A 14,436-nucleotide genomic window follows, 5' to 3' on the forward strand; every position below is an offset into this window, starting at 1 on the left:
TCTGATCTGACTGAGTACGGGCTGCTGAGACACGTTAAATGACAATGTTTGCTTTTAAACGACCAGGTCACCATCTTTTGAGCTGCTACGCAGCTACGCCAGGTGTAGCTGCCTCCAGGAGGAGGATAAGCTTCCTTGCCAAAGCTCAGCTCTCTCCTCTTTCCCTCTGTTTCACTCTGCTGAACCCAATCGGACTGGCTGCCAGCAGCTCCTGAAATAGCCGGACTGCTCTCTGGTTCAAGCCTGAATCTAGCCTCGGTTGCTCCCAGCCAGCACTGACCTAGTTCCTTTGTAAATAAGCAGTGGAGAAGGGCACCTGAGAAAATATCAAACCTCCGGGGATGAGAGCATTTGCCTCCTGCTTTAGAAAAACACACTGAGACATTCATATTGTCATCCTACACGCAAGAGAATCACCACTGGTGAACATATTCTGTGTACTTCAGCAAGCTCATCAGAACGCACCTAACAGGATTGTTTGGACTCTGAGGGTGGGAGACCCTCTTACAAAAACCATGGAATTATTCCTGGAAGAGCCGAATACAGATGTAAATTCCATTATTCACTTTATCACTCGATTCATTCATTCGTTACTGAAAACAGGACAGCCACTACTAAGAGGCTATAATCACCATTTTTTTCTGTCTCCTGTCTTTGCAGAGTGCCTATAACACAGCACTTAAACAACATCCGCAGCACAGTAAGCACCTCTACTTAATCGGATGTTAGCAACACTATCATAGAGAATCCCTCTCCAAAACAATACTTGACATCAGACTGAAAATCTTCAAAACGCAAAGCCTCAGCTCATCTGAAGGGGGTTTCTAATTACATTCAATTGCGACCTATCAAGGGTCCAAGAGTTTGGAACAGATGGACGTCTTGATACCAACTCGTATCTTCACATACATTTGTCAAGTATTCCGATACAAAGGAAAAGTTAACAAGTCAGAGTAAAAAAGCATGAACTGAGACAGAGGGAAAAGGCATCACAGTGGAAGGAAAATGCTCTTGAGAGCAGCTGCTACTATAGAGAGGTCAATTAAAATTCAGGTCAGTGTATTGATATACTGTACACACATACCTACATGATGCGATATAGAAATATGTGTATGTATACACTGCACAACATTCAGCCCTGAGATGTAGAGAATATATAGAGATAAAGTGAAGGAAAGACCCAAGATGATGTGAAGAATGGCAGGATACTGGGAAGGGTTTTAAAGGGTTGGAGAATATTTTAAAACAGAGAGCAAACTCACGGTGAGTTAACGCTGGACACGGACGAGCTGCGTGATAGAGCACCTCGATTTTGCTTTACAAAACTGCACATGCAAAAAACAAAGAAAGATGAGACAGAAGAAATAAATAAATTAAAAAAACACAGGCCGGGAAGAGGCCGGAGAGGCCGGAGAGCCGGCGGCGGCGGGCAGGGCCAGCTACAGCGCGAGGAGTCTGTCCCATCGCAGGTCCGCAGCTCCATGCTCCCTGCCGCCTCGCTTCGAAACCAAAACCAGACGCACAGCGAAACCAACACAGAAAGAAGCAAATGTAGGATAAACGGACAACTGTTAAAGAAAAGACAAAAATCTGATTTCCAACTCTCTCGTCCAGCGCAAGAGAGCTATTTCCAAAGCCGCTGAGAGTCCGTTTAACCTCTGTGGTGGAAAACGCGCCTGCTTATGTTGAAATAAGGAACGCCAGGACAAACGAGGGGGAGATCGTTAAGATATGTGATACCGTGTGTCCTGCAGTTGCTTATTTCAAGACTCGCCAAGCATAAGAGATTTCCACCTGCCCCAATTTAAGAAGAAAGCGACTTTGGAAATGTCCTTAATTCCTAAAACATACAGGTTTAGTATTTTCTAAATAATAATAATAATAATAATAATAATAATAAAGGAAAGAGTGCATTGAAAGTTGATTGGCTTCCAATTTGGTGTCAAATCTTTCTTTAACTCCAAGTGATTTCTCCAGTCACTCGCAGGTGTGCAGACCAGCTCTCAGGATTGTTTCTGTGCCCTAAGATGCTTGTTGTGAATACACACCCTGTAACATACAGTACGTGTTTTCAGTCAAAACTATACCACGGCAACATTCTCACTACTCTGCAAAACCCTGCTATAATTTTCACTCAAGCTGAGCTTTCATTTACGTAATTGATTGCTTAATTCCACTAATAATAATTAAAAATAATTAAACCATTCCAATGTTTCCAGGCCCTGAGAAATCTGGAGATTACATGTAACCTGTGAGCTTTTTTAGAGTCTCCTGGAACTGGCAGCTTTCTGTGAATTTGGTCATTAGACTGTAATACCTAACGAAGGTTAATGATTGGAGTAAAATCACTGAGACAAACAAGGAGCAAAGCCAGGACACAGAGGCCCTGATGTCCAACCTGGAACAATGTTACAGGAGGGCCAGAATGTCTGATGGCGTTTCACTGCAACTCAGATCTTACTGAACTAAATCAAATGATAACAGGACCAATTCAATCACTTCTCCTTGTTCTTAATAAGAACATGCCAAGACACAAGCAAGAGGAGGCTATTAAGCCCATCAGAGTTGGGTCCTCCAACAGGTGCCTAGGGAGCCTGTTCCAGACACCTGCACGGTGTAATGAAGTACTTTCTGGATTCCATTCTCGGTTCACATTATGACCCCATGTGTCCTTGTTTCAGTACTGAGTCCAGAAGAGGCCCTGAGCTGGGATATGTGAGCTTGGATTACATACTTCAGATATCTGGTGTCTGCAACATCTGCCATTATCCTAGATATCTGTGTACTACAGCTGCCATTTTATCCAGCTTTTGCAGTGGTTTTCTGAAGTTTTAAACCATGATTTACTTCTATCAGAGTATTCACTGCAGCATGTGAAGAGCCATGATCAATTCCCCACTGTAAAACTTTCAGTGGAGTGAACCTGACATGCACTGCTCTGGAGACCTGAAAGCTAAAGTCCCTCTTCCATTCATCAGTACTCTTACAATTCTTGCAACCAATTCAAAGCACTCTTTCCACTACAACTTAACAAAACCCATAAAAAATGAAAAAAAATAATCCAAATACAGTACATGCTACGACAAAGTCTGATCATTGAAAACCAGCAGATAGTGACAATAACCACAACGACAGTAACACCCACAACAGGAATGACTTTGTAAACACTGGAAGGTCAGAGGGAAGCCCCTCCTGAGCCGCTGTGGCGGGGATCGGAGTACACTTACCAGCTTGCCAACATCTTAGGGCTCAGGGTGAGAAGCTGGGTTCAGCTGCCTTGCACTCAAGCACACAGCCAAAGCACTACACACAGGGTCCGCTCAAACGCTTTTTACAGCAAACCCGGGGATTAACGGAGAGAGCTGATCATACAGGGCTGCTTCTGAACGCATGTGGAGATCTGCACACGGCGCAGGGGATTCATGAGTGTGCAGACCATTATAGCATGATTTCGGCTGTGTACATGAGAGGTCGATGCCCCCCCCCCCACCCCCCAACCCCCTCTATTTTTTTTACTGCCACCATCAGTATTAGGGGGGTACCAGTGCAGGCCTGCAGCACAAAACACCGAGTGTCCAGTAAAAAAGCGCTCTTTATTCTGTCAGCTGGAGTATTTCACAATATCTAGGCCAAACTGCATCAAGTAGCAAGGCCTCTGAAGCCGGGTGAAAACAGAACTCTGCTGGAAAAGCAGAGTGAGACGGACGCTGAAGAAGCCACTGACAGTCAGGACTGCCCAAGGACTTCAAACTGGTATCGTTATGTGCAAGATCTCAAACTGCAGTCACTAACACCCTGCCAGCTGCACGCACCTCCTCACCTCTTCTAACTTTTCAATCCTCCAGCTTGCTGGTGGCGAATCAGGCAGCACAGCAGCAGCACGAGAAGAAAAGGTCACAGAGCGACTCGGGAGAACGAGAGACTATTTTTAAGCTCTCTGATCAGTTGCCGAGATTACTGCGCAAGGACAAGGGCCCGATTCTGAATGCAGCGCCGACAGTCTCACTGTCCAGTGGTCAAACAAGTGTGCGCTCTCCCTCACTACAGCCTGCGGGGGGGAGGGGGGAGTGTGAGGGAGTGGGGCAGCTCCGCTGGAGGGCCTGCATTGGGCACTGCAGAGGACAGATCAGCCTGGGCAATTCCCCCACACCGGAAAGACAATGATGCGCAAGTCAGCCTTCTGTTAACCACCAGGCCTCCAGAGAGACAAAGACCAGCACATCAGCCTGACTGTTCGACGCCTACAACTCAACAAGTTTTGTGTGCAACCGTTTTACCATTTCTCCACTCTATAAAACAATCTGGCTGCAGTTCACAAAACGGTTCTTTGCCCCTTTTTTAGACTGTAATGAGCAGGTCCAACGATCGGAACCGCGAGCCTGGTGGAGGCCCGGAGAGAACAGCTCTATCTGCTCGGAGTAAAACGAACGCCGAGCATCAGCCCCTCATGTACATCCCTCAGCCTTTCTGGCCCCCGCGTGTCACAGAGGGCACAGGGGCAATAGGGCAAAAAAACAAAACCTCCGGGGGGAGGTGCCAGCCAGCGGACAGAAACAGGGACCACGGGGGCAGCGTGAACGACTCTCAGTGATGACACTGACTGATGGTCAATTAAGGATGAGAAAACCCACACCCCGCCCCCCCCCATCCCCACAAAAAAAAGAAAAATAATGCACAACAAAACAGAACTCAAAACTATAAACTTCACAAAATCATATCATTGAGCAACAGCAAAAAAAAAGCATCAAGAGAGCACAGAGGGCACACTATGGGCACAGACTGGGCAGAATACTGTGTTAGTTGTCTGGGGCGCCACTCAAAGGGTCAGGGGAGAAAGGGGACACAGTCGACACACATCTGGCTTCTGCAGAGCAGCACAGCTCAAGGTGGGGGGCAGGGAAAGGGAAGGGGTGCAGGGCCTGGGGTCTGATGCCTCATGACTTACGCTGCGATGGAAATGTTAGCTGCCGACATGGGGCTGACCTCCTTTACCTCCTTGGCCTTTTGGAGGGCAAGCTTTTTACTGGTGGCTTCCTCTTGCTCTTCCTCGTCCTGGCCAGTCGGAACAGAGATATCCGTCAGACACGCACGCGCGCGCACGCGCACAAACACAAACCAGGACGAGAGACAGCCCCGAACGGACCGGCGTTAAAACAATCAAAATTCCCCGGGATGCTGCAAAAACGACTCTGCTGTTGAAGGACCACGAAAACACGGAAAGACTCTGCTACAGAATGAGATTACAAGGTTAAAAACACAGAATATTCGGTGCTAACAGGCACATTCACTGGAGAATTTCAACAAATGCTGATAGCTGAATATGCATTTAAGAGAGGAAACTTAAGAGAATGTAGTAAGAATAGTTAAAAGGGGGTTTTGTACTCATTACTGCACAACATAAAAGGGGAATATTCCTTCCTGGGTGTCTGTCCAGACTGCTGTCTAGTTCTTCAGCTCGCAGGCGTGCCGAAGTCATGAACAGGGCAGCGGCCTGGGCCCAAGCCTACCTTCGTTAGCTCCTGCGCATTAGCCAGGTTGTCAACGGCAATGGCCAAGAAGACGTTGAGGAGCGTGTCTGTTTAGCCAGCAGCTCAGGAAAACTCTGGATACACTGGCGGCTCAGGGAAGAGGGACTGCTCATTCCCCGAATCACACACACGTGCCTAGGAGTGTACACACATACACACACAGGTCTTCATTCCCCGCTCAATTCCCACTGCACCACTGATTCATCTCATTAGCAAAGCACGCTCCATGAATAGCAGAGGATTTCAAAAAGACACGTGATTTTCTTTTTTGGCAGCAGGAGAAGCATGGGAGGCAGAGAAAGCTCTCTGGAGTCCTACATCCATGTAACCTCTGCCTGGCTTTTGTGTTTGCTTTAATAATTTGTTGATCGACATTCTTTCAGTCTCGTGTGGTCAAAGGGAAAGAGGACTGTTGAAATGAAAAGCAAGCTTTGCACCTTCATTCCATGCCATTACAGGACTTTACACCTAAAAATAAACCAATTCCTGCTTTGAGCCTTAATTGCTTAATTGGCCCAGGCCCTAAAGTTCAGTTAAGGGCTAATCATTAAGCAAGGGTGCAACAAATACTTGTAAACCTACACCTGCAACATTTTTTCTTCTTAAGAATAGTTTTATTTCTATATGGCAATATAAAAAGTGGAATATTGTTGTTCAGGTAAGCAGACAATTTTGCCTGTTGTCCCATTAGTGCCCGTGTCCCCTGCCCCTCCCTCTTTTACTCCCCCTGGCTGTGATTGGACCGGCTGACAGCCACTCCCACCTGAAATCCACGCCCTGCCCGCTTCTGTCTAACGCAGTTCCTGCAGCACAAAGGATACAGTTACCGAACAGCGTCAGGACAATGAAGTAGATGGAGGAGAGCATTCCTCTTCGCACACCGCCCTGCGACTCAATCCCATGATACATCACGGCATTCCAGTCCTCTCCTGTTAGGATCTAAGCAGTGGCAGAGTAATTGCTGTGTTCATACAGCACATGCATGAGAAAAATGAAAACGTATTCTGCTGCACCATGGAGCCTTTCCTCTTACAGAGCTGTCAAGCGAGTGGAAGGTTCAAAGACATCATACCTCAGGGATCTTGACCCATTTATGCAGCAGGGGATTCTACTGCAATAAGAGAGCATTGTGCCTTTCTCAAGGATATTAGAGCAGTGCCCCGTCTGGAATTTGGGAACCCCCAGCCTTCCAGTGATGAGTTTATTGCTCCACACGGTTGCCATGCTGAAAGGCCCCCTGATTCCTCTAGACATACTCGCACCACGCGACCAGCTCACCTGGAACACTGTGAGAATGGCAGCAGGGAAAGTGTCGAAGTTGGTGGTGGGAGTTTCATCCTCAAAGTTAAACCTGAGGAAGAGAGAATAATATTTTTAAGTCACCTGTCCCCCCACATGAACTGTAGCATATGCAGTGTGTATAGGTACACACTTTCCAGTGCCACAGTTAACTGTCTGAACAAACCACTTTCACTGAAGCATTGGGGAATCTACTTTTCAAGAGCAGGGTACATAATTCTAGATACAATCCATTGTATGCCATGAAGAAGGGACTAAAACACAAGGAAAGTAAACTCAGTTCTCAAGAGACTGAAAATATCTGGCAGTGCTACAGGTACAGGTGCTTAGAACTGCTGTGAAGGAGTCTCTAGTGTAAAAATGGGATGTATATTATAGGTCTTAACACTAAGCACCTTTAATAGACTGTATAAACCTTTAATAAATAAAGATAAAATATAATTATTTTTTTATTTTTAAAATATTAATAAAAATAGGATTGAAACCTGAAGACAGCAATCCAGAAAGTTTTTGATATTTCTTGAAACCACCAAGAATTTAAGAGCTACGCAAGATAGGAAAATGTGTCGTCGTCCCCACCCCACTCAAACGTCAATCTCATCAATTCAACCCCGTCTTACTCAAGCTTTGACAGGGTTAACTTGCAGCACGGTGGCTTTCCAGGACGCGGATCACAAGAGCCTGACCTAGCGAGACAAGTCTGACTGTGGCACTCAAAGATGGCAACTAGAGAGCCCTGTGTTATTGTATCATCGGACTGCTCCAGATCAAATTCACAGTTAACCGAACTACAGACATACCAATGGATTGCATAGGTTAACTGCCAACATGAAAAGGGTGTATAATAATAAGGATAACCGGCTTCCTGTTCACTTTAGCCATGTTATTCTATTACACGGGGCTTCTGGGGACATTCCATCTCATTGAGGAAGTCCTGGGCACAAAGGTAAGGCACAGTGACACACACGCACAGTATTCATACAGAGCACATGCGGGTACCCACATCACAGTGGCACACCTGATGACTCTCTGGCTGTTTTTAATAGATCCAGTCTGAGGGGTCCCCTACAGATCGCGGGTTCAGAAAAGGTGAAGGTTGTATCTTTTACACCGAACAAGTACGGCATGTTGGGCATGCTACAACAGGAGGCACACGACGGGTCTTTCCCCAACCTTCACAGCAATCCTCACTGATGCAGGGGGGTCACAGCCCCAGGGGGAAGACATGTACTTCGTACAGTAGTACAAACAACCCTTTTCCCCAACAGGAATGGCAAACACTCACTCCTATTTAGGAAACGTTACTATCTCAGCTCTTCTCATGATAAACAGCACACAGGCACTACAGGCTTGGAGGCAGGCTGGCTCATTGGGGATATCAGATACAACTCTCAATCTTATACAGTGCTCATCAGCGCTCATCAGCTTGGTAAAGGATGTTTTAAAGTCCCTTTTTTTCCTATGGCAAGATTCAACCCCGATTTTCCTAAAGTTTAGAGAGGCAAAACTAGCAATAAGATAATATAACTGCCCATTAATACATTCAAATTCTTCTGCATTTCATTCCATCCACACCTGGTGCAAGCAGAAGAGCTTAGAAAGTCACCTTCATAACGTGGTTTCATTTAGAACAAGGGAAGAAGCTGGGGTGTGCAGAGGCAGGGGATCACACACTGTCCTTCAGGGAACTCGAAGGGAACTGGACCCTTCTTTATTCCCTCCTAGGGAATTATCCAGCACATTTATGCGCACAGGAGGAAGTTCATCCAGACTAAAACTCCAGGCAAACGGCTGTATAGAGTATGGTGACTGTACTGGACTCCCCAGGCGTGCCCCCGTGAGCACACCCCCGCAGGAGCAGCACAGCAGCGCCACGTGTCTGTCTGTCTCGCGGGGAGCGGTGTGGGTTTGCCATTCCACCTTCTTCCTTCTCCCACTGCACAGCCCCACGCGTTAAAACCCATGAGGGTGTATTGACCCTCACTCACACAAAACCAGCAGCATGATCTTCATTCACCTCATTCAAGGGTAGAACTATTTAAAAAAAGATTTTCAGAACTGACAAATTAACCAAATTCTATCGTAAGAAAATTGCCAGTGATGTTTTATAAGACCTTACAAAATCTCTAATAACATGTTTTTTCTTTTATTTTTAGACTGACAATCCTGACCAAATAATTACATTGGTACAACTTTTAAATAATAACAACAACAACAACAACAACACTTTTGCAGAGGTTTTGTGCAAATGCTTTGCAATACATCCCTCACAGCACATATTTACTGAAATATTTCAGTGGGACAACAGCCAACGCCCAACTCAGAGGTCAGAGGTCACACACAGCGCCCCACGGGGGACCAGGTAGGGTCTCATTTTGAACGAGTGTCTGGGTGAACAAACCTGTCAGAACTTGTGTCTGGCGCCTTGGAACTGAAGAAAACAGGGAGAAGATAAAACAAACGGTGTTTGGAGCCCCACAAGAGAAACAACAGCAACAACAACAACATAACTCACAAACAGCACTGTCACTGTTCGCTGAGCGACACTGCCGTGACTTACTGCTGACTGCTCTCTGGCTGGCCCTGTCTGAGCTATGTGAAAGCTGGAAAGTGCTAAGATTAATAACCCTGCTTACTGCAGAGCTTCAGGCCCACACACAGATAGAGCACCCTCAATGCAAGGGGCATGCATCTCAAACTACACATGCCCCTTCCATCAGTATACACTGTTCATCCCCATCCCCTGTCAGCTGTGCTATAGCTTCACAAGTCTATGGAGTCCTGTTAGCTTGTTTCCACCTGTTCACACATCCGGGGGACAGCTAGGATCTCACAAACCAGTGAAGCCACGAGGCTAACAACTCCTGATTGCAGTTATTCTTTTGGTTAAGTTAAAACAAATAAAATGTAGTGTTTAATGATAATGAGAACATTCCTCTTAAATTGCTGCAGTCTGTTCATATCCTCATGTAGCTTAACTTCAATTTAATTTTGAGCACAGTTTAACCTGATAGCACTGTTTTCTAATTTATCAGTGAATAGAATTGCATATTTTGCGGGTTTGTATTCCTTCATTTGTCTCAGAGTGCTGTTAAGCCCTTGTCCTCTCTTTAAATGTGATGAAATCACAATGTTCATTGAGTGAAGGAACTGAAGAAAAACAAAGGTGTGTTAAAAAAATCCCTCTAAACTGTACCTTAATGTTGATTGAAGAGGGGAAAGCAGCATTGGAATACAGCAGGGTTAAGCACTGAAACCAGCATGAAGGCTTGGAAGGAATGACTGTGACATCTACTCTGATGCAGAGCATGCAGGTAAGGTTTGCAAGGGAAATACCAGGTACAGTACGAAATGAACTCTTGCTTCAGCACTGAAACGGTGCTGTGGCGTTTTCCTGTGAACCACACTCTTCCTGGAAAATATGTTTCCTGCATAATTCAGATCCCTGCCACCTCAACCCTTTACAGCAATGCTAGTATGTTCCCTTCATTAATTTACACACAAAAAATAGTTTTACATCCCTGAAGCATTCCAAGGCAAATAATTTTTTTAAACTAATTCCATGCTATTTCTTTTCCCCTGTCTTGTATGGTCAGAGCAAACACTGACCTTCTGATGTACACAGCAAACCAGCGTGAGCAATCCTGCCTATCTGCGGCTACTGCCGACTGTCTCAGTTTGACCATGACCACATCCGACCTATCCAGTCTCTAGAATTCCCGCTGGCTTGACAGAACCCCAGAACCCTGGCCTGGGGTTGAGGTACAACGTCCCAGGTCAAATTAAACAGGCACAGTGAAGACAACCTGACAGGGCTAATGCACTCTACACATTAGGCTAATGCACCCAGGAGTTCTGCTGTGTATTGGGAGAATTGCACTGCAGGGTTAATCCCAGGCGGCAGAATCCTGAAAACAAACTGTACACCTTGCTCACACCTGAAGAAGGCTCCACGGCCGAAACGTTGTGTTCTCTTTCTTCTTTTTTTCAGCATGGAATAAACCTATTACTTTTTCCTTTGCAGCCTACACATGCTGACGCAGCTACCCACCTGAACTACTGTACACCTTGTGTGTGGTTTTCTCCAAGCTTCTCCCTTTGAAGAAAAGCGATTTTTGTGTCTCTCAGCACCCGCGCTTGACTAAGCGGCAGTCACAGTCAGCAGGGATCTCTCACCTGCGTTAAGATTGTACGCCAACAACGTGGACCACTGGGACTGCAGGCCGGATAGATCCGGAGAGACGGAATAAAACGGCTCCTCAGAGGAGGAGCTGTCAACTCGGATGTCTGGAAGTAGCAGCTCAGGATTCTGCCCTTTTGCCTGCCTCAAGTGTACCTACAGCCTTGTGAATAAACTACCACTAGATGTTCGTGGCAGGAGAACAGAGAGACGTCTGTATGCGGGAAGGTCATCAGAAAGAGTTAGGAGGCATGAGCTGAGATCCACTATGTGGCCGCCTGTATGTCAAAAGAGAGGTGCTAAAAATGTAGGATTTGAAAATCCCTAAAAAATGAGCTTTGATTCTTAAAAAAGTGTTGAAGGGAAGTTACTGTGAAGTTTTATCATAAACAATTGCAATGAACTACCAGACCAAAAATGAAATTGAACAATTACTTAATTCTTTGAATCAGAATGCTGCTCAGGAGTATCCATAACATGTCTCCGATGAGCAAAAGACTGGATTATCTTTCCTTTCAGTTCTCGGTGAGCTCCCAATCATTTCAATGAGACAGGTATTTGTTTTGCTTCATCTCCTATTAGGATCAGTTTGGACAATACATTTACATCTAATGTGGTAAAGTTTTTCTTATGAATGTAAAAGAAACATCTAACTTGCTTGCATAAAGCAATGTGACCACTGTGTTATACTGATGGGAAGGATCAATTTCCAAATTTGTGGGATGGAAATCCTAAATTCCCAGTTTCCTGCACATCTGCATAGCTCATAAACACAATTCCAAAGTGAAGCACAATAAAAAAGAGGAAAGGAACTGTGATCTCATGTGATTAAAACAACATGCCACTGCCAGGAATAATACAGTTTATCTTTTTATTAACACAACAGAACACTTCAGCATTTTTATGAACTCATGTTTTTTATGTTTTCATAGGGATATGAATATGGCAGTGACACTGTAACACTTTTTTAATGAAATGGACAGAACAGTACTATAGTAAGACGTATTGTAAGATCTACAGAAAACCGTCTTGATAGTACTATGCCAAAGGGAATCTCAGATCTACTGAGCTGCTATAGTGCACTTACGCCATAATATAAATTTGGGACTACGTAGCTCACTGTTTAGAACCTCTTTTTTATTACTTTAGTGCTTTCCACATCTAAAACAGACTTTGCAATTCTATCAAATTACACTACTTTAAAGCTTAAGAACAACAATGCAGATTTCTCTTCCATAACTAGTGTATTGTACAGTATGCACATTATATTTTACAAAGCAAGGGGACTTTGTAAATAGTACATTCATGCATGGTTTTGCACAGAAGCCAGTGTGAAAAGCTACTTTTTTTTACAAATTCAGTGCCCTGAGCCCTGCGTGTGCAAGAGCGCTGCGCCATGCAGAGGGGTGAGAAAGACTGTTAATGTATCCGGGTGAAGCGAGGGGCTGGTGAACAGGGACAGGGGGGAGAGTACTCACTGGCCGCCGAAAAGCTGCATGCCCAGCAGAGCGAAGACGACGATGAAGAGGAAGAGGAGGAAGAGCAGGCTGATGATGGACTTCATGGAGTTGAGCAGGGACACCACCAGGTTCCGCAGAGAGTTCCAGTACCTGCACAGCGAGACAGCCACACGGGCAGACAACGAGAAAGACAGGCAGGCGGACAGAAGGGTATACAGGACATCAGGTGAACTGTCCAGAAGAATGGATAATGCAGCACTTGGTTATGGGCTCTCATATACAGTATCGCACACCACTCCAAGGCCCAGGGGAAAGACATTTCTGTTGGAAATGTAAACTGATTCATAACCTGATTGTCCTCCCACTCACACAATTATAAGTACATCTAGTATTTATTAGATAATAATAACTTTCCTGCATTGTAAACTGCTGCAGCTAATGTGGCTGGATTTGAAAGTGCACGCCTCCGCTCCCTGACGCAGTGCAATGTATAACTCTCTTAAATCTGACACCGGTGCTATTTCTATGCCACTGCGCATGTGACTCTGAATACTGGCTTGTCGATTGCAGGATTACTTCGATAATAAAACGCGAGGCTGGTGCTGAGGATCAGTACGGACAACGCACAGTAAAGCACATCTAACGGTGATAAAACTCAATCCAAGAGCCTGTTTACATCCTTCTTATCTGCCATACCGTAAATGTTTAATTGAAATGTCATCAATTAAGTGTTAATTGTTTTGATGGATCTCACTGTTAGATGCAGGGTCCCATGCCCACCAAATACACAATCTGTTGCACTCTTTTGTCCACACAGATATCCAATCTTAATCCAATAAGCGGCAGAATGTAATTTCTTCATGCTAAATCCTCACAAACTGACACATGACCCCACATTACGTTTAAATGCACCACAAAAGACAACTGCTCTCCAAATTAGCTTAAGTGCATTTTTAATTGGGTTATTAACCACAAACATATTATATCTTTCTTAGAATACTATAATATACAAACTGTAAACAGAAAGAGAAACGTAGAACAAATTTGCCCTTCAAAGACATCTTCTGAGTGTATTAGATTTAACATGCAGGGTTTCGACAACATCCTGTCTCTCTGTGTTGATTTGCAATTAAGTTAAATGAAAACTGATTTCCCAGCAGGGTGAAGCTGGAACAAGCTGCAGGAAATGCTTCTTGTTGACTGAAGATGACAATGATTCTTGTGCCCTTAAAAAAGAATTCCGAACCAGAAACCAGTCCTCCGTCTATAAATAAGCACGTTTCAGGTGTGGATCAGTGCACCGAAGGGAATAAATGAAAAGGGAACAAAATTAAAAGACACAGAGGCAAAATGAGCAGAATGATGCAGCAGCCTGTAGAGTGTACAGTATTTAGGGCTTGAGGTTATTGGTTTTAACCGATGATAACTGGAAAAAAATCATTTGCCTGTAGACCGGCAAGGTGGGGGCATTGTGCTGGTTAGTCCATTCATCCAGTCATTCAGTATCAGAAAACTGCTTATTTCTGGTGAGGGTCGCCTGCAGCACAGGAGCGGGGCAGGACACCAGTCCGCTGCAGGGCACACACGAGCACAGAGGGGGCAATTTAGAGACAACAGTGAAACTAGTCAGGATGTCTTTGGCCCCTCTGAATGTGTATATTACAGAACCTGAATAGATCAAGCCCCATGTGTATTAAAGGGAGGCGATGGGAAGGAAGCAGACTTACTTTGTTACTTTGAAAATCCTGAGCAGACGCAGGGCTCTCAGGACACTGATGCCGAATGAGGCCCCGGGCTTCACTGCTGCCCAGACCACCTCAAAAATACTACCCACTATCACCTGGCAAAGAGAACAAGAGGAACAGGATACAAAGAGTGAAGCCAGGAAATTATCTTCATTAGGAAATTAGCTTCTTTTATCCCTTAAACTACTTCAGGGTTTGACAGCAGAGCTACCAACTTCTAGCCT

At 45.0% G+C, this 14,436-nt stretch overlaps 1 protein-coding gene across 1 annotated transcript in view; it reads right to left on the reverse strand.

Annotated features, from left to right (window-relative positions):
• cacna1ba (calcium voltage-gated channel subunit alpha1 Ba) overlaps nt 1-14,436 on the reverse strand; it is a 171,039-nt gene that overhangs the window by 59,537 nt on the left and 97,066 nt on the right. The window contains exons 15-21 of the mRNA XM_088614992.1: nt 14,195-14,307; nt 12,486-12,617; nt 6,807-6,879; nt 6,350-6,467; nt 5,508-5,575; nt 4,946-5,052; nt 1,263-1,325 (exon numbers count right to left, since the gene is read on the reverse strand). Coding sequence (XP_088471118.1) covers nt 1,263-1,325; nt 4,946-5,052; nt 5,508-5,575; nt 6,350-6,467; nt 6,807-6,879; nt 12,486-12,617; nt 14,195-14,307 — 674 coding nt within the window. The remainder of the gene's footprint in view (nt 1-1,262; nt 1,326-4,945; nt 5,053-5,507; nt 5,576-6,349; nt 6,468-6,806; nt 6,880-12,485; nt 12,618-14,194; nt 14,308-14,436) is intronic.

Source organism: Lepisosteus platostomus, chromosome 21 (genome assembly GCF_059453375.1).
Source record: "Lepisosteus platostomus isolate fLepPlt1 chromosome 21, fLepPlt1.hap1, whole genome shotgun sequence".
Lineage (NCBI taxonomy): Eukaryota > Metazoa > Chordata > Actinopteri > Semionotiformes > Lepisosteidae > Lepisosteus > Lepisosteus platostomus.